This window comes from Pelodiscus sinensis, chromosome 1, assembly GCF_052426305.1.
Source record: "Pelodiscus sinensis isolate ZL-2025 chromosome 1, ASM5242630v1, whole genome shotgun sequence".
Lineage (NCBI taxonomy): Eukaryota > Metazoa > Chordata > Testudines > Trionychidae > Pelodiscus > Pelodiscus sinensis.
In genome coordinates this window covers 202,104,066-202,125,114 of record NC_143052.1, presented here as the reverse complement: position 1 = coordinate 202,125,114, position 21,049 = coordinate 202,104,066, and the positions used below count along the sequence as shown (strand labels likewise).

Genomic DNA, 21,049 nt, shown 5'->3' with positions numbered 1-21,049 from the left:
CTCTTTACGAGGCTAAACGGAAGAGGTTTACCTCATAGTTAGGGGGCCGAACGCTTGCTCCGGATGAAGGAGTGGTCCCGACTGTTCTGGAGTACCTCCTCCACCTGCGGGGGCAAGGCCTGGCCACAGCCTCCCTGAGGGTACACCTGGCGGTTACAGCGGCTTTTCACCCCGGGGAGAGTCAGAGGTCCACCTTTGCTAATCCTATGGTTAAAAGGTTTCTGAAGGGAATTGACAGGATGATGCCATATGAGAGCCTGCCGGTCCCGCCTTGAGACCTTTAACCTGGTCCTGACTGCCCTTAAGATGCCACCATTCGGGCCTCTGGCATCATGCTCTCTGAAGCACTTGTCTTAGAAGGTAGCTTTCCTAGTGGCCATTACCTCAGCCAGAAGGGTGTCAGAGCTTAGAGCGCTGACTTCAGAACCACCCTACACGATGTTCTTTAAAGACAAAGTGAGGTTGCATCCACACCCGGGGTTTCTACCCAAGGTTGTCTCGCACTTCCATCTCTCCCAGGATATTTATCTACTGGTTTTTTTTTTTTTTTACCCCAAGCCACACGCCTCACCCATGGAATAGGCTTTGCACTGCCTGGATGTTAGAAAGGTGTTGGCTTATTACATAGACAGGACGCGAGGGTTTCGTAAATCACCTCAATTGTTTATTTCAGTGGCAGAAAGAATGAAAGGGTTGCCAGTCTCGGCGCAGCGTATATCCTCGTGGATTACTTCCTGCATTCGGCTATGCTACGAGGGTGCAGGTAGGTCACCGCAGCGCATAATGGCTTATTCCATGAGAGCTCAGGCGACAGCGGCGGCGTTCCTAGCTCATGTGCCGATCTTGGAAATCTGCAGGGCAGCGCCATGGTCGTCGGTGCATGCCTTTGCGGAACATTATGTGATTACTCAACTGGCCAGAGAGGATGCTGCCATTGCGAGGGCAGTTTTGAGATCTGTGGAAGGATACCTAGGTAGGTAGTCACCTTCTGATCCCGCCTCCAGGGGGGGATACGGCTAGGGATTCACCTAATTAGAATGGACATGAGCAAGCACTCGAAGAAGAAGAGGTTACTTACCTCGTAACTGTAGTTCTTCAAGATGTGTTGCTCATGTCCATTCTGCATCCCACCCGCCTCCCCGTGTCGGAAGGAGCCAGCGAGAAGGAACTGGGAGTGGAGGGGCCAGCAGGGATATATATGCACCGGTATACCGGTGCCACTCCAGGGGGCTCCCTGCTGACCCTATGGATACTGCTAAGGGAAAAAAGCTCTGGAATCCGTGCACGCAGCACGCGTACACCTAATCAGAATGGACATGAGCAACACATCTCGAACTACAGTTACGAAGTAAGTAACCTCTTCTTTTCCATTCCTCGAATCATTCTAGTGGCCTGTCTTTGTACCTGTTCCAGTTTGAATTCATCCTCCTTAAACATGGGAGACCAGAACTACACACAGTATTCCAAATGAGGTCTCACCAATGCCATGTATAACGGCACTAACACCTCCTTATCTCTACTGGAAATACCTCGCCTAATGCATCCCAAGACCGTATTAGCCTTTTTCACAGCCATGTCACATTGGCGGCTCATAGTCATCCTGTGATCAACCAGGACTCCGAGGTCCTTCTCCTCTTCTGTCACTTCCAACTGATGTGTCCCCAGGTTATAATTAAAATTCTTGTTATTAATCCCTAAATGCATAACCTTACACTTCTCACTATTAAATTTCATCCTATTGCTATTACTCCAATTTACAAGATCATCCAGATCTTCCTGTATGATATCCTGATCCTTTACTGAATTGGCAATACCTCCCAACTTAGTCACCTGCAAACTTTATTAGCACACTCCCACTTTTGGTGCCGAGGTCAGTAATAAAAAGATTAAATACGATTGGTCCCAAAACTGATCCCTGAGGAACTCCGCTAGTAACCTCCCTCCAACTGGACAGTTCACCTTTCAGTATGACCCACTATAGTCTCCCCTTTAACCAGTTGCTTATCCACCTCTCAGTTTTCATGTTGATCCCCATCTTTTCCAATTTAACCAATAATTCCCCATGAGGTACTATATCAAATGCCTTACTGAAATCAAGGTGGATTAGATCCACTGTATTTCCTTTATCTAAAAAATCTGTTACTTTCTCAAAGGAGGAGATCAGGTTGGTTTGGCACGATCTACCTTTTGTAAAACCATGTTGTAATTTGTCCCAATTGCCATTAACCTCAATGTCTCTAACTACTTTCTCTTTCAAAAAATTTTTCCAAGACCTTGCATGCTACAGATGTCAAACTAACAGGCCTGTTGTTACCCGGGTCACTTTTTTCCCTTTCTTAAAAATTGGAACTATATTAGCAATTCTCCAGTCAAAAGGTACAACCCCTGGCTACGTCTACATTGGCCCCTTTTCCGAAAGGGGCATGCTAATTTGACAGGTCGTAATAGGGAAAAAATCCCCCGCGGCATTTAAATAAAAATGTCCGCCGCTTTTTTCCGGCTTTTAGAAAAGTAAGAATAAGAGATCCTCCAGAAAAGGGCTTTTTTCCGGAGGATCGGGGCAGTGTAGACGCTCTTTTTCCGGCTTTCCTAAAAGCCGGAAAAAAGCGGCGGACATTTTTATTTAAATGCCGCGGGGGATATTTAAATCCCCGGCGGATTTCCCTATTACGACCTGTCAAATTAGCATGCCCCTTTCGGAAAAGGGGCCAATGTAGACGTAGACGTAGCCCCTGAGTTTAGAGATTGTTTAAAAATTTTTGCTAATGGACTTGCAATGTCATGTGCCAGTTCCTTTAATATTCTTGGATGAAGATTATCTGGGCCCCCCGATTTACTCCCATTAAGCTGTTTGAGTTTGGCTTTTACCTCGGATATGGTAATATCCAGGGCTTGCCAAGCAACAGTGATCCCCGCTTGCCAGCTGCATGGAATTGCACGCTGCGCATCCGCGCCAGACTAAAATCTACTCGCCAGAGGTGAGTAGATTGCCCTAATTGTCGAGCCCTGGTAATATCTACCTCCATATCCTTAGTCCCGTTTGTTATGTTGCCATTATCCCTAAGCTCCTCATTAGCCTCATTAAAGACTGAAGCAAAGTATTTGTTTAGATATTATCCTTAACCTCCACTCCATCCTCAGTGATTAGCGGTCCCGCTTCATTTTTTTTTTCCTGTTTATATGGCTATTAAAACCTTTTACTATTGGTTTTAATTCCCTTTGCAAGGTGCAGCTCTACATGACTTTTAGCCTCTCACTTTGTCCCTACATGCTCTAACCTCAATAAGGTAGCTTTCTTTGCTGGTCCCTCCCATCTTCTACTCATTATATGCTTTCTGCTTTTTCTTAATCACCTCTCTGAGATGCTTGCTCATCCAGCTTGGTCTAAAACACGTGCCTATAATTTTTTTCCCCTTTCTTGGGATACAGGCCTCTGATAACTTCTACAACTTTAATTTAAAATAATCTCAGGCCTCCTCCGCCTTTAGATTTATAAATTCTTTAGTCCAATCCACTTCCCTAACTAATTTCCTTAATTTATTAAAGTTAGCGTTTTTGAAATCAAAAACCCTAGTCTCAGATGTATTAGTTTTAGTGCTCAACTGCTCCCCTGTTCCTATCCCTATTCTGACTCTGCACGCACTCTGAAAGGGACCATGCCGCTTTATTTATTTATGCTCTACAACTTCGGTATCCCCTCCCCTCCAACAGAATTTTTTCTCCAGTGTTTTTTTTGTGGGTGGGAGTGGGGTGTTCGGTATTTTTGGTTAAACCATCTGGCAACCCTAGGATCTAATGGTCACATTGAATTTTAAAAGAGAGTTACACACATTTTTGCAACCCCTGAACCTAAAGACTTGCTAAGAAAGAAATACACAGTTCAAGCTAAAAAACTAAAATGTAACTTAAATGTCTATTGGATTTATTTTCTTAGTCTAATTTTGATATTGGCAGCAAGAGGGGAAGGGAATGCAAGTAGTCAACAAGATTAACCGATAAGCCTAGACTTATCAGTTAGTTAATCATCTAGTTGACACACCTACTTGTAAGGTTGCCAGATGGTCTCCCAAAAAATACTGGACACGCAGTATTTTTTGGTCAAGCAAAAAAAAAAAGGAACGCGGGATAATAAGCCCCCCCCCCCATTCTGTGGCGCCCAGAGTGGCGATAGCAACCCTGCCTCCCAGCTGGGATTCCCAGGCTGGGAGGCGGGGCCACAATTGGCGCTGGGAGCCCGTGATTATGCAGAAGCCTGGAGGGGGTGGCTGGGAGTCACTTCAGAAGTCCCAGCCACTCCCCCCCACCCTGGCTGGGCTTCTGAAGCACCCGAGCAGTGATCACGGCCCCGCCTACCAGCTGGGACTCCCCACCTGGGAGGCGGAGCTGCAGTCACGGCTCTGGGTGCTTCAGAAGCCTTGTGGGGGCGAAGGGAGTGGCTGGGAGGCGGGGCTGCCATCGGCGCTGGGAGCCTGTGATTGTGCAGAAGCCTGGTGGGACGGGGGGAGTGGCTGGGACTCCTGGCTCCAATGGCGGTCCTGCCTCCCAGCCGTTCCCCCGCCTACGCCAGGCTTCCATCCAGTGCGCAGCCAGAAAAATCAGAGACATTGCACATGTCTGGTAGTCTCTGATTTTTTTTTTTTTTTAAACCGGACAAAGAGCGCAAATACCGGGCTGACTGGTAAAATACTGGACACCTGGCAACCCTACCTACTGTAGTTTTTCAATTACTGAAATATGGTATGAAAGCTGGCCTTGCCTCTAGAGCTCTTCAGAGAGTTAGTCATTCACCTTTGGATTTGGAGAGTTCCAGACCTGGTGCATGCCAGCATGTGCACAATGGGGAAGCAGGTGCAACGGCTTATGCTTGAGTCAACCATAAACGATGTGGGGGAGGAGGAGAAAAAGGTCTGTGCATGCCAGAGGTGTGGTTTCAGGGTGTAAGATAAGACATTTGGCCAGAGAATGAGCAGGAAAGCCAGATGGGAAGAAAATGAGGTGCTCAAGAAAGGAAGAAAACACCTGGGTGAAACTACTTCAAGTGATAAAGGTGATCTGTGTCTGAAATTTAGTCATCCTACTAGTGAGTGAGTTGAACCATAAAGTGATGTTAACCTGTTTGCTGAAATGTCTTATCTAAGGAATAACAAGTCACCCTAATAATTGAAGTGTCATATTAACATATTACGTCCTGTTTTGGCTTTGATTTTTTTTTCTTTTGAGGCCATTTTATTCCAAAAAGACCGGTGTTTCTAATGCCATGGTATCTAGTGAAGTGCAGTGTTGCATAAGAAATTATGTAGACTCAATTTGAAAAAGTGTCAGCCATTTTGGAGTGATTCTCATGAGGTATTATAGACAATGTGTCAGCATAAAACTTCTGAAAAATTCAGGTATGATCCTCCACATACTTTTTGTGGGGAAGTTCATAGCCAAGTATCAGTTGCTTTCTGTAGCCAGGAAAGGAAGCATTTAAACTTAAATTCCACTTTAATCAGGATGGTGCTGATACATGCAGAGCAGGTCTGGAACACTCCAGATCCAAGAGGGTGAATGACTAAGTCTCTGAAGAGCTCCAGAGACAAGGTCAGCTTTTTCATACCATGCTACTGTAATTGTTCAACTACATATGATTTGCTTGAATTGTTCAGAGTTTAAGCATGAGCTGAATAGGGATGCTGGGCTCAAGCAGGGCCTGTAGTTGCATTTAAACAAGCTGTGGCATAGTACCTACAATGCTCAGTTGTCTATGGAAAAATATTTTTAATAGCCAGTAACAGTTGAAGGAGCCGTCATACTTTTTTATGTAAAGAGACTGTTTTGAAAAGTTTTTCTCTCCACACAACATATTTTCTTTTGTGCAGTTTTATTTTAAAATTCTGAAAATAGTGTGGCTACTTTCCCAAGAGTCACTTTATTTATGTTCTCTTCTTTTTTCAGTGTTCCTAACAGAGAACAAAGCCAACTCTGTGTTAAAAAGATATCCAAGAGCCAATGGAGTTTTGGAAGAGCTAAAGCAAGGGAGCATAGAACGTGAGTGTGTAGAAGAAAAGTGTACCTATGAGGAAGCAAGAGAAGCTTTTGAAAACGATGAAAAGACAGTAAGTTAAAAAAAAACATTGCACTAGTTAATACAAGCTTAAGTGTGTGCGCTTTCTAGCCTCTTAACTTTCCTACATTCCACTAGATTTCTTAGCTTATTCATTTTTACTAAATGCAGCAGCGAAAGTAATTTAAAATTTCTTCTTGCTGGTCCTTGCCAGCTCTTTAAACAGTTTCCTGAAGGCTTTTGCTGCACCCACTTACTTTTACTCTGACTAAATGTATTGTGATTAAACTAGTAAGCTACTCCACTTTGCGATAGTCAGCATCTTACTATGAAAGAGAGGAGTGTACTGCATGCCACAGACATCTTATTCAAATCATGCATTTAAAGCCATGATAGAGAGCAGCTAAAATGCAGACTACCTAGTAAAGACAATTGTATTATTCCTAAAACTAGCAGAAATGAAGTACCTTTCCTGAAGCTGCAGCTGCACATCAGCAGAGTAGCTGTCACTTACAAAGCAGTTGGCACAAAAACTTTATTTAAACTGCCTACAACAAGTAAAACAATGTGAGCAGTCTTGGACCATGATACATTGGTTACTCTGAAGTACAGGCAGTCCCCGAGTTACGCGGATCCGACTTATGTCGGATCTGCACTTACGAACAGGGCTTTCTCGCCCCGGAGCTCGCAGGCAGCGGGACCACCACCTCGACCTCCGGGGCGAGAAAAGCTGCTCCGGGTGCCCCTGGTCTGCTGGGGACCGTCTCCAGCAGACCGGGGCACCGGAAGCAAAGCGGCTGTAGTCAGCCCCTAGTCAGTTTCAGCAGCAGCGGCTGAATCTGGAGCCAGTTCCGACTTACATACAAATTCAACTTAAGAACAAACCTATAGTCCCTATCTTGTACGTAACCCGGGGACTGCCTGTATTTACAGAAAACAGCAAGGTAGGAAAGATGCATCCCTGAGTACACTGTAAACCTGGATGAAAATGGGAGGAATTTCCAGATAGAGTAAAAGCACTTTTTTTTTTTTTTTTTTGATTAGCAGGGAAGTTGACATTTATAGTGGCATGAGTAACAACCACTACATAGTTTTCTGGCCCATGTATTAAAAAGTAATACTTCTGCTGTATGCATTTGCGTGAAATCCTAAAACCAGGTGTTTTAAAGGCCTTAATTCCTCATTTCCTTTTCCATGTGTAGCTTATAAAGGAGGCCAAACAGTGTTTTAGTTTTTTTTACCCACATTTCTTAACTACTTGGTTTATCTTAAACATAATATTCCTCTTGGTCTTTGGAAAAATGGAGGACTGGAATAGGAATTTTCTTAGACATTAAATGAAGGCTCAGAATGTTGTCTTCAATAAAATCACACAAGCTCATAATTCTGTGTATTATCATCTCTAAGGTGCCACAGTCACAGGACTTTTAAAGTTACAGATTACCCTGGCTACCCCTCTGAGAATTAATTAGATAATTCCTTCTAACTCTGTTTAAAAAAAAAAAAAAAAAAGACACACATACTTTAAAAAAAAAAATCTTTTTATAATTCAGTTTTACACTGCCTGACTTAGGGATGTAAAAGAGTACAGGGGGCCCCCAGCTGGTGACGCATTCGGTTCCTGGGGAAGCGTTGTAACTCGAATCCTCATTTACAGTAGGTGCCATGTGCCGTCGTAAATGCGGACCAAGGACGTAAGTTGGGAATTTTCAGCCCCTTCCACACTTACAAAAATGGTTGTTAGTACAGGGGCTCGGAACTCAGGCGGTTGCATGTTGGGGGTTTCCTGTAGTCAAGTTGACTACTTGCATTTCTCCTCCCCTTTGCTGCCTCTATATCATAGGCAGCAAGGGGAGGGGGAAACAGGAGTCAGTGTTGGGGGGAGCCTGCTTTAAAGTTGGCTCTCCCCCAGCACCATCTTTGCAGTGCCGCTTGCCTCCCCTCCCACCCTACGTGGGTCCCTTGCCTCCGTGAAAAGAGGTTGCTCCAGCAAAAGCTCCTGTCCACATTGGCTGGGGATGGTCGCAAACAGAGGCTGTGCTGCAGCAGCTTCTGACCGTGGGGGGGATCCCAGATTGCCACTTGCACCCCATGGACAGAGGCTGCTAGACCTGGTACAAGCCAGGACTGAGCAAGCCTGGCTCAGTCCCAGCTCATGCCAGGTCCTGGAGCTCCCCCCGCTGTGACTCTGCAGTTTAAATTTACATTTAAACTGCTGAGCCTCAGTAGGGGTAGCGCCTTCTGAGCACCTTCCCAAATTGAATAATCGTGCAGTCTATACAATTACCTGCCTCTTAAATCCTTAGTCTGACTAGCAGCACTTTTATCTCTTTGTTCTCCTGGTTTCACTTGTCAACTTATTCATAAATGATCTGGAGAAAGGAGTAAGCAGTGAGGTAGTAAAGTTTGCAGATGATACCAAACTGTTCAAGATAGTCAAGACAGAAGCAGACTGTGAGGGACTCCAAGAAGATCTCACCAAACTGAGTGATTGGGCAACAAAATGGCAAATGAAATTTAATGTGGATAAGTATAAAGTAATGCACATCGGGAAAAATAACCCCAACTATACGTACAGTATGATGGGGGCTAATTTGGCTACAACAAATCAGGAAAGAGATCTTGGAGTTATCGCGGACAGTTCTCTGAAAACTTCCACGCAGTGTGCAGCGGCGGTCAAAAAGGCAAATAGGATGTTAGGAATTATTAAGAAAGGGGTAGAAAATAAGACCCAGAATATCTTACTGCCCCTGTATAAAACTATGGTACACCCACATCTTGAATATTGTGTACAGATGTGGTCTCCTCACCTCAAAAAAGATATTTTGGCCTTGGAAAGGGTTCAGAAAAGGGCAACTAAAATGATTAGGAGGGGTTAAAGAGACTGGGACTTTTCAGTTTAGAAAAGAGGAGACTGAGGGGGGATATGATAGAGGTATATAAAATCATGAGAGGTGTGGAGAGGACTGATAAAGAAAAGTTATTTATTAGTTTCCTAAATGGAAGAACTAGAGGACACCAAATGAAATTAATGGATAGCAGGTTTAAAACTAATAAAAGAAAATGCTTCTTCACACAGCGTGTAGTCAACCTGTGGAACTCCTTGCCAGAGGAGGCTATGAAGGCTAGAACTATAATTGAGTTTAAAGAGAAGCTAGATAATTTCATGGAGGTTAGGTCCATAAAAGGCTATTAGCCAGGGGATAAAATGGTGTCCTTGGCCTCTGTTTGTCATAGGCTGGAGAGGGATGGCAGGAGACAAATCGCTTAATCATTGTCTTCGGTCCACCTTCTCTGGGGCATCTGGTGCTGGCCACTGTCGGCAGACAGGATGCTGGGCGAGATGGACCTTTGGTCTGACCCAGTACGGCCGTTCTTATGTTTATTGGTATTTTCAGTTTCCCATGGGATATTTTTGGCAAAACAGGCAGCACCTGAATTTCTAGTATTCAAAAAAACCCAAAAGAGAACTTTCAGGCCTGTTGGATACATACCAAGGATGCATAACAGGGAACAAGTTATTTTTTTTTATTTGTCTTTACCGCGTAGCTCTGTGTTAATTTTCCTCAAAAGTCAAACCTACATGTGGTATTTGCATGAGGTATTACTACAGTCATTACTGTAGCTCTTGAATGCCATCAGCATAACAATAACATTTTGAGTCCATGATCTATCTTAAAAATTTACAGAGTGAGATACAGAACATAATGGACAGTTGAAACTGATGGATACTCAACAGTTACTCAATTAACTCATTGAGTGATGCTTACCTGTAACCAGTTAACTGATGGCACAGTCAGGCTGGAGCAGCTCTCAACTGTTGACACTGCTCCAGCCCAACTGGGTCTACTATGTTGTGCTGGGGGGTGCTGCTGGGCTGAAGCAGTTTCCTGCCCACAGTGGGCCTACCCCAGCCGGAGCACTCTATGCCCATGGCTCAGCAGGCCTGGCCTGGACAGGGCCCCCTCTGTCCATGGCATGGCGCAGCAGGCCTGGCTGGAGCATGACCCACGGTGCAGTGGATCTGGCCTGAACAGCCTGGTTAGTCCTGCCACGCCACGCCATGGTCTCCCACCTGTGGGATCCTGGTTAACTGGGATTTTACATGGCTAGTTACATATAATGCGATGGAATTGTAATAAGGACTGTGAAACTGGCTCTTGCAAACAAATTTATTAACCAGAAATCCTTACCTAAAAGTTTGACTGGATAAGGTGTAGTATGCAACTAAGAAAAGAAATTACTCTGTAGTAAACAAGAAGGGTGTATTCTATAGTCTCAGAATGCTTTGTGTTCATAAACATATGTAAATATATAAATAGTATTTCCCAAAATAATTTCTACTGATGCTAAACTTTAAAGATTCATTTGTAGTTAAACTGTTGTGATCCTTATTCTCACTTATTCTACACATAATGAGGAAAATCAAGGTGTGTGGTCAGTTGAGACTTGCAAAATATGCAATCTATTAGGTTTGAATTGTTATCTGTGCTGGATCTGGTACAGACTAGGGAAGAGCTGGTCCCAGGCTGCACATCCTATGAAGTGCACATTGCTGCACATTGAGTGGATGTATTCAGAGAACTATCCAAAATGACTCCAAGATCTCTCTTGAGTGGTAATAGCTAATTTAGTCTCTATTATTTTGTACGTATCGGCAGGATCATGTTTTCCAGTATGCGTTTATCAACATTAAAATTTATCTACCATATGGTTGCCCAGTCACCTAGTTTTGTGAGATCCTTTTGCAGCTTCTCAGTCTGTTTCGGATTTAACTGTCTTCATCAGAAGGTCAATATCTATAAATTTTGCCACCTCAGGCTTATGTCTACACTGCTGAGCTATTTCAGGAGACCAGAGGTATCCCAAAATAGCTATTCCACATCTTTTGAGCATGCCTGTTTCAGAATATAACAGGCTCGCTATTCCTGTGTCCCTGTAAACCTCATTCTATGAGGAGTAAGAGATGTTTTGGAATAGCAATTTTATTTTGAAATAAGTGCTGTGTAAACAGTATCAAATTTTAAAATAAGCCGTTTTGAAATTGACTCGAAATATGCGTATTTCAAGCTATGGGTGCAGTGTAGATGCACCTTCAGTGTTTACCTCTTCCTTCAGATCATTTATGAATATGTTGAATAGGGTTGATCCCAATACAGACCCCTCTTTCCATTCTGAAAACTGACCATTTATTCCCAACCTTTGTTTCTCATCTTTTAACCTCTTCTCATGACAGCTTACTTTGCTTAGAGCTTTTGGTCAAAGAGTTTCTAGAAATCTAAGTACACTAGTATCTACTGGATCCCCTTTTGTCCACATGCTTGTTGCCCCCCTCAAAAAACTCCACTAGACTAGAGAGATATGATGAAACCATGTTGACTTCCCCAAACAAATTATGTGTTTAACAATTCTGTACTTTACTGTAATTTCAAGCACTTTACCTGGTACTGAAGTTAGACTTGTCTGTAATTACCAGGATCACCTCTGCAGCCCCTCCCCCATCTGCCCAAAAACCTTGTTTGTTGAATGATTTTTTTTCCACGAGATTATATCTAGAGAACACCAAAGCTTGCTTTGTGTGTGATTGGTTTTTTTTGCATGATAGACTTTTCTCCTGTGAAAGAAATGGCCGTTGCATTGGGGTGGGTGGGGGTGGGTGGGTGTGTGTGTGTGTGTGTGTGTGTGTGGTCATAATATTACCTTGTGAGCGGTGGAATTGTGCCAATAAGATAAATGTTCATGTGTAGCATTTGATATTTTCAAAGGTAGTTAAGATGGCTTATTTGCACTTTTAATTCATTACCTAAGTAAACCCTAAGTTTCTTGCTTGTGTGGGTTTTTTTAAATTTTATGTTTAAGAATGTGTAGTGATCTGATTTGTGGGGTGGGTGGGTGTGGGTGTGTGTGTGTGTGTGTGTGTGTGTGTGTATATATATATATATATATATATATATATATATATATATATATATATATATAAATAAAAGTGTGTGTGGGGGGGGGGAAATCACTTAATTATTTTACATAGAAAGTCCTGGACTCAATATAACATGTACAGATACCTTTATTACTAGAAGATTTTGTATTTTCTCCAAGAACAGAATATAAATTGTTTAAATGTTTGTTTGAAACAAAGGGATGAGGTTTACATAACATTACCTGTGTCTTACATTTGGTCTATATCAACTATGGATAATACAACACAGATACAGGCAGAGGAAACATCTTTGTAGTACAGGCAGCATGTTTTCCTATATTTTCTTATTTTGCAAATAAACAAAGACCCTGATTCTGACTGGGGCTTCTTGGTGCTATTGCAATAGCCATTGTAATTTTAAAATACTAATAAAATAACAAATTATCTTAAGTACTTAATGTCATTCTTAATTTCACCCCTCATTCATATTTCCATTACTCACTCTTTTGATTCATCTATCTTCAGTTAAGATACCAAGGTTTCTAGACTATTTTAAGTATATGTTGTATTGTTATCCATATATTGCAAAAGCTATGTCTAGCTGTAAATAGCTGACAGCTCTTATTTTATAAACCAGAGGGCGGGGAAGTCTGAATTTTAGGATGACAGTGCAGCATAGTTATGCTGCGTTAAAATATCACTCTGAAACAATGTTTCCCTGTCAAAATGCCTTCTTCATAATCCTTAATTCCAAAATAAATCCCAATTTGTGACTATTCAGTGCAAATTCAGAAATGTTGAGACATTTAAAAAATTCCAAAAAACTCAGGACACCAGAAAGGAGTCAGGAAACTTTTCATACAATATCTGCACCAATTGAAGATCGAAGTGATCATTTATTGGAAGCCACAAAACTTGCTTCGATTTTGTGATTGAAAGCAGACCCGTTACATTTTATTTTTAATGGCTTCTGATTAATTCTGTCTTGCTGTTTTAGAGGGAGTTCTGGAAAGACTACACAAATGGACTCCATGGAGAAAGTAACACAGGAGATAATTGGTATTCATTTTACCTTGCATTTCCATTAATCATCGGCCTTTTTGTTATCCTCATTATCATCTTTCTTACATGGAGATGTCTGTTTAAAAAGAAAATCCGTAGACAGTCTGTGTACATGCATAGGGGAGCCCGCGAAGCCGTTGGTGATAGTGCTGTTGCTGATGGTAGAAGTGCTCTTCCCCAGCCTCTCAGCATTGTTCATTCCCCACAGGAAGAAATGTATGAAGGCAGTGGGCTGTCTCCAGGATATTTGGGATCTCCTGATGGACGTTCAGACACAATATCAGCCAGGCTATCAAATGGTGACCCTCCTCCTTCATATGAAGAAGCCACTGCTGAAACCAGCATAAGAAATGAAACGGAACACCATTTAGATCCACCCCCACAGTATGAAGACATCATAAATTCCAGCTCAACTAGGGCCATTGTAATGCCTCCTGTTACCAGTATTAAGTAAAGCAGGAAGAATAGCAGCAACTTTTAAAAATTACTAAGAGAACTTTGTAGCACTTTAATGCAGCTTACTACCATTTGTATAATTTAATGGACTCATACTGTATATTATTTCCCTGCTCCCTCTGTGTGTGCATGTTCCCATGTCAATTTTAAAGGTGGGGAATCCATACTGAGCATGGAGCAGATAAAAATGCAATTGTCCGTGCATACCTGTCAAATGTCCCTCCATTTTGAGGGTTGCAATTCATTTTAGCCTGAATATTGCCTGTGTTCCACACTAATCTGTCGTCACTTCCCTTTTAGTGTGGAAAATTTACTTTAGAATCAAACACTGGTGATGGAACGTTATTTAAACCAAAGGGTCATGGCCTACGTAATTTTAAGTTTCTTACATGAATATTTTCGTCTTTCATTCTGGCTCTTTGTCACACATTTTATCCTACCCTTGGGCCTTGGAAGACAGAGAAAATATTTATGTGTGTGAACAATATAGCCTATTCACTTAACTTAAATAGGATATTTATGGGGTTGCAATAGGATATTTACAGGGTTGCAATAAGTGAGATTAAAAGTTTGGAACACATCAGCTGTACTTATGCAGAAGGCAGTATAAGACACTGCTCCTTGCTGCAGCCAACCTATTACAGGGAAGGAGTTCTGGGGCTTGCCCAGATGTGGCCACCCTTTTCTCCTAAATGCACCCCATGCAGGGAAGCGGCTGGGGGTGATTCTCTTCCTTCCCACTCCTGGAAGGTATTTTCCTCCCTTCCCTCCAGTCCTGCATGCTTCCTTAACCACTCTGCCAAAGGCGAGCCAGCCTACTCAGGAAAGGGGGGAGGGGAAGGGGAGGAGCTGGCCCTGTGGTGGTTTCCCCTTAGTTCCAAAAGGTGCCCCATGCAGGGAAGGGGATCAGGGGCTTCCCTTCCCTCCCCCTCTGGGAATGGATCCCTTCCCTCCCTCCCCTCTCCTCTCATTCTGCTCCTGGCAAAAGCAGTTTTGCTGTCCGCTTCCTGAGCCTGGGAAGAAGCAGCAGCCTCTTTCCCTGCCGCCTGGCTGACATGCCGCAGGGCTCCAGCATGTGGAGCTTCTCCCTCAGGCCAGATCTCCTGTGCGGCCTCTCCCATATGCAGGAGAGGAACCGGAAGTATCTGGCCAAGCAGCAGGGGAGGCTGGGGGAAGTTTAAGTGGCCCCAAGGACACCCCACCTCCTCCCCTGCCACACACGGCAGGGGAAAAATGTCCCTGCCGGCCTTCTGTCCCAGAAACAGAAAATACTGGACATTTTGCATGTACGGTATTTTCTGGGGTTTTTTTAAACCAGACAGACACAATTACCGGACTGTCTGGGTGAAAACCAGACACCTGGCAACCCTAGACCTGACTGGTCCCAAATGAGGGAGTTTGCCAATCCAGGAATGGTTAATTCTGGCCTCTCTGCTGGCAGCTTCCTATCTTTCCCCAGGGGCTCCCCTCACAGCTGCTGGACCTGGCCACTGAGCTCCGCTGCCAGTGCTGGCCGGGCTCCCAGCTATTGCACTGGCTTTGCTCCCAGACCCTTGGCTGAGCTCCTGCTCTGTTCCTGGCCCCTCCAACCAGCTTATGGGCTGATTGGGGGGCAGCCATCAGCCAAACTCCTGCTCTGATCCTGCCTTTCCCCTCCCTCCAAGCTGCAGGACTGGCTCTGTTCCTGGTCCCTTGACCTGAATCCTGCTTTGGTCCTGCCCAGCCCCTCCCCCCTTCAGGCCGCTGGCCCTTTGCCCATAGGACCGATTCTGCTCCCAACCCTGTAGCTGGGCTCTGAGCCACGGCCCATGAGACCAGCTCTGCTCCTGATGGGCTGCCAGCCACCACTCCCAACTGCCCCCTCTTCCTAGGCACTGAGGCTCTTTGGTCCAACAACGTCAGTGTGTCCCAGACCAGGCAGGTGCACCCTGGAGACAGACAGCTCCAGAGATAATTCTTTGCACTGCACTAGAGTTAAAGCACTCCCTCTGGCTACACAGTACCAAGCCTATGTGCCGCATCACTGACAAAATCACCTGGGGGAGGGGTGGACATAGTTTACTCTTCATGCCAACACAAATAGTGGTCTCTTCTGAGCCTGCCAACAGGCTGCCAATTGCCATGGTGTCTTTTTTTAATTACTGTTTATGTGGATTTCTTTCACCTAGGAAATGTGTGCGGCTCAGTCATTTCACATACAGGCCATTACATGGTTGTCAAATAATTTCTGGTCATGTCCAGTCTGCCCTGGATTCGTGCCAATGACTGAAAGTTGTAATGCTCAATATTCCACTACCAGTCTCTTGAACCAACTCAACCCCTGTTTTAAATTGTGTTCCTCAATTAAAATGTGTTGCTACAGTGTGCAGATACTATTTGCAATAAAGAAATAATGCTTGTTTTTTTTAAATAGAAAGATCAAATATACATGCTAATCCATTATAACTTGCAGAACTATGCTGTTCTTCGAAGACTCTACACAAGCACAATTTTAAATTCACTGGCCAAAAGTCTGCAAACTTGGTTTACATGGCTAAACAAAAGCCTTTGCTTAAAACCCTTATTAAAAATAGTCTTTCCTCTACTAAGACAATAAGTGCTCTTTCTCATATGCTGGAATGATTCCAAATTACAAAAAATATTTTTTTAGCTTTAAAAGTTTTAAGGGTTCTATTAAATGTAACAAGTTAAAGAACTTATGCTTGGCCTTTCTGATCTTATTAAAATGACATTTTGTCTTGTGGTTTATATAAAGCTTTATTTTTTCAAAATATAGCTTCTACATTTTCTTCTATTGTAATTGCATTGACCCGCAATAAATGTGACAGTAAGATCTACAGCCTTACCTCTCTGAATCTTTTACTAGTAAGAACATGTCTTGATTGACTACCAGAAAATTCAGGGTGTTGCACTCCCTTGCTTTGAATGTAACACGGAGAGGTGAATCTTGTACGGAACTAAAATTGTTTACTAATGACCAACATGGAGATGGGTGACTTTTTAAATAAATTATGGAAATCAGATTAGTTTAATTTTGGACACCTGTGGGGCGGTAGTTCCATCTCCTCTGTGTGTAAATAGCCTATTTGATTGCAGTATTAAATCTTTTTTTAAGATCTGGTTTACATTAAATTATGGTATTTAAATATTTTGCTTGTTTATAGAATTTTTTTTAATGTTTGGGTTTTGGCATGCTAAATAAAGCTATTGAAATTTTCTAATGTCTCTGTCAGTTTTATGAGTTAGAATAAAAGTAACATGATTTCTATAACAGAGGTGTTGTATTAACTTCTGCTGTCTCATCTTGATGGAAAATATTTTCTCAAGTTTTCAGCTGATTAATTTTAAAACAGAAGTAGTACCACTACTAAGTTGTAGCTTTAAAATTAATATAAATGTATATGTGAAATATGAAAGCATACAGTATCTTATAACGGGCCAGCTGGAGGACAATATTCAGAGAGAATGGAGACTTTTTTGGTGGCATATTTAAGGGGACAAAGCATTACAGAGAACTTAAGCATTAATTCCACAACAGTCTGTTCAGCTACACTGTTTTTGTATAATGTAGAAGAAAGTGTCTTGGACCAAAAAACAGTGCAGGTTAAAAGAAAATGGTTGCCGTGCCTACCCTGCTGAGGCAGAATTTTGTATTGGTAGCAGGCAATAGATCCAGTACAATGAAAGTCCTGCAGCTGTACAGAATGCCCTTACTGTATTCCCTAGAAACCAAAGGAATCTTATTTCTAAAAAAGAAAACAATGTCTTATAATGGATGTATGAGACCTGTTCTGCTGTTGCTAAAGAGACAAACTTATCTCCCAGATATTTCATACTATCCATCTAGGAAACTATCTGAAGCCCCGAGAGACCTCAAAACTTGGTAAAACTACATCAACCCACATTACAGACTTGAAGCATATGGACCTGACAAAGGTGCAAACCAGTAGGTCATGAATCTACAAAGAATGTGAGAGTGACTCTATGAATGTGGGTCAATTACTAATTTTAACACTTTCTTCCCTATGAACACTATTTGGCACAGCTCAAAGCAATGGCTTCAGAACAGAAGGATGGAAAAAGTTAGATATGATCAAGTTGTTGGGCATATGTGTGTCAAAATTCCTCAGTAACTTAGATTCTAGAAGGGAGAATTCTTTGGTCATGTTTCTGTATCCATTTCAGAGGAGGAAGTGTTATGTTCTTCAATCCTTTACATATTTAAAGCAAGTAATATTGACTTATTCTTGATCCTGTGGACATTCAATAGGGTTTTGGGGGGAGAGAGCATTTTTGTTTAAATGTCTGCAACTGAGCAGTTTTATAACTACTTTATACAAATTCACTTCAGCTATGTTGCATGCATAGTACTAGTTAAACATTTGGCCATTGCTGTACAGTTGACTTATTGGAATTGAGACCCTAACAGAGGGATAGGCAATAATTTTAGATGGGGCCACTTCACTAATTTAACTGGTCCCAAGCCTCCCCAGAAGGGGCAAGGCCAGGACACTTCTATGCTTCCCTGCCCATGGGCCCTGAGTGGCCTGGGGGTGGGGGAACACATGAAGTCTTCCCCACCTAGAGAGAACTGCCAGCTAAACAGCTGGCAGTTCCCTCTAGGCACCTGCGCCCTTGGTGGCAGGAGGAGACTTTGTGTGTTCTCCCCACCCCCAGGTCAGTGAAGGTGGGGGATCATGGGAAATCACTCAGTTCCTGCCCCCACCAGGCAAGAAGCATGTGGCACTTTCACTCTTAAGTGCTATGTGCTCGTGGCACAGGAGGAGGAGCTTGGCAATGCAAATCTCTGTCACTCACACTGTGTGTGTGTGTGTCATTCTCGCAAACACACACTGTCGTTCACATTCCTCTCCTAACCCAACACATACAGGGAGGGGTTGTTACTACTTTTACTGCTTGCAGAGTGGGTTATTTTTGGTTTTTGATTGTCCCTGCCCTGAACTTTCTCCTACACCCAATCATAAGAACATAGGAACGGCGGTACTGGGTCAGACCAAAGGTCCATCTAGCCCAGTATCCTGTCTACCGACAGCGGCCAGCACCAGGTGCCCCAGAGAGGGTGGACCGAAGACAATGATCAAGCAATTTGTCTCCTGCCATCCTTCTCCAGCCTCTGACAGACAGAGGCCAAGGACACCATTTTATCCCCTGGCTAATAGTCTTTTATGGACCTAACCTCCATAAAATTATCTAGCTTCTCTTTAAACTCTATTATAGTCCTAGCCTTCACAGCCTCCTCTGGCAAGGAGTTCCACAGGTTGAGTACACACTGTGTGAAGAACTTTCTTTTATTAGTTTTAAACCTGCCCCCCATTAATTTTATTTGGTGTCCTCTAGTTCTTCTATTTAGGGAACTAATAAATAACTTTTCTTTATTGGACCTCTCCACACCACTCATGATTTTATGTACCTCTATCATATCCCCCCTCAGTCTCCTCTTTTCTAAACTGAAAAGTCCCAGTCTCTTTAACCTCTCCTCATATGGGACCCGTTCCAAACCCCTAATCATTTTAGTTGCCCTTTTCTGAACCCTTTCCAAGGCCAAAATATCTTTTTTGAGGTGAGGAGACCACATCTGTACACAGTATTCAAGATGTGGGCGTACCATAGTTTTATACAGGGGCAGTAAGATATTCTGGGTCTTATTTTCTATCCCTTTCCTAATAATTCCTAACATCCTATTTGCCTTTTTGACCACCGCTGCACACTGCGTGGAAGTTTTCAGAGAACTGTCCGCAATAACTCCAAGATCTCTTTCCTGATTTGTCGTAGCCAAATTAGCCCCCATCATACTGTATGTATAGTTGGGGTTATTTTTCCCGATGTGCATTACTTTACACTTATCCACATTAAATTTCATTTGCCATTTTGTTGCCCAATCACTCAGTTTGGTGAGATCTTCTTGGAGTCCTTCACAGTCTGCTTCTGTCTTGACTATCCTAAACACTTTTGTATCATCTGCAAACTTTACTACCTCACTACTTACCCCTTTCTCCAGATCATTTATGAATAAGCTGAAAAGGATTGGTCCCAGGACTGACCCTTGGGGTACACCACTAGTTACCCCTCGCCAATCTGAAAATTTACTATTTATTCCTACCCTTTGTTTCCTGTCTTTTAACCAGTTCTCAATCCAAGAAAGAACCTTCCCTCTTATCCCATGGCCATGTAATTTACACAAGAGCCTTTGGTGAGGGACCTTGTCAAAGGCTTTCTGAAAATCCAAGTATACTATATCTACTGGATCCCCCTTGTCCGCATGTTTGTTAACCCCTTCAAAGAACTCTAACAGATTAGTAAGACAGGTTTTCCCTTTACAAAAACCATGTTGACTTTTGTCCAACAAATTATGTTCTTCTACATGCTTCACTATTTTATTCTTTACTATTGTTTCGACTAATTTGCCCGGTACTGAAGTTAGACTTACTGGTCTGTAATAGCCAGGATTGCCTCTACAGCCCTTTTTAAATATTGGTGTCACGTTGGCTACCTTCCAGTCATTAGTTACGGAAGCCGATTTAAAGGATAGGTTACAAACCATAGATAATAGCTCAGCAATTTCCCATTTGAGTTCTTTTAGAACCCTTGGATGAATGCCATCCAGTCCCAGAGATTTGTTAACGTTAAGTTTTTCTATTTGTTCCAAAACCTCCTCTAATGACACTTCAATCCGGGACAGTTCCTCAGATTCATCACCCACAAATCTCCTGCCCCCAAATGTGAGTCCCCCTGCACCCAAACTCCTTCATAGGACTTGCACCCTGAAGCCCCTCCCAGACTCCAGTGCCCCTCCCTGGGCTAAGCCTGGAGCCCCTCCCAAACTCCTTGACTCAAGACCAGAGTCTGAACCCCAACCCCTCCCCCAGCCTAGGGATGTTAATTTAATTTAATCGACTAGTAAATTAGTTGATAAGTGGGGAGCCACAGTGGGATTTGCTCCCACCTGGGAATTCACCCCACTGCAGCTCTGCCTTTTAAACATCAGCTTTTAATACATTTAAAAAGCAAAGGCGTGTCCCTTTTAAGCTGGCTCCCCCCTGCACAGGCCTCTGATAGAGGCAGCGGGGGGAGGGGAGAAAGCAACTACAGGCAGTCCCCGGGTTACGTACAAGATAGGGACTGTAGGTTTGTTCTTAAGTTGAATTTGTATGTAAGTCGGAACTGGTACATATTGTAGGGGAAACTCTACCCAAACATTTCTCCAGAGCTCAGTTTTATTCTCCCACACCTCACTTCCCTCAGTCCTTTATTCTCAAGCTAAGGTGTCTGCTGAGAAAAGCCTCTCCGCGTCTCCCTGGTCTGCTGGGGGGGAGGGGCGCTAGCTTCGCGTCTCCCTGGTCTGCTGGGGGGAAGCAGCTAGTGCGGGGTTGCCTCATCCCATTTGTAAGTAGGGATCCGATGTAAGTCGGATCCATGTAACCCGGGGACTGCCTGTAGTTGACTAATCCCTCGACTGTCTGATAAACAAAAGCTTATTGGCTAGTCGACTAGTTGCTTACATCCCTACCCCAGCCTGGTGAAAGTGAGTGAGGAAGGGGGATGGAGTG

General features: G+C 43.3%; 1 protein-coding gene across 3 annotated transcripts in view; it reads left to right on the top strand.

Annotated features, from left to right (window-relative positions):
- Nucleotides 1-16,698, top strand: part of PRRG1 (proline rich and Gla domain 1) — a 48,681-nt gene extending 31,983 nt beyond the window's left edge. For all 3 annotated transcript variants that reach the window (XM_089774644.1, XM_075913260.2, XM_075913259.2), the window contains 2 exons: nt 5,938-6,098; nt 12,961-16,698. In XM_089774644.1, coding sequence (XP_089630770.1) covers nt 5,938-6,098; nt 12,961-13,479 — 680 coding nt within the window. In that variant the 3' untranslated portion in view covers nt 13,480-16,698. The remainder of the gene's footprint in view (nt 1-5,937; nt 6,099-12,960) is intronic.
- The last annotated feature ends 4,351 nt before the right edge of the window (nt 16,699-21,049 follow it).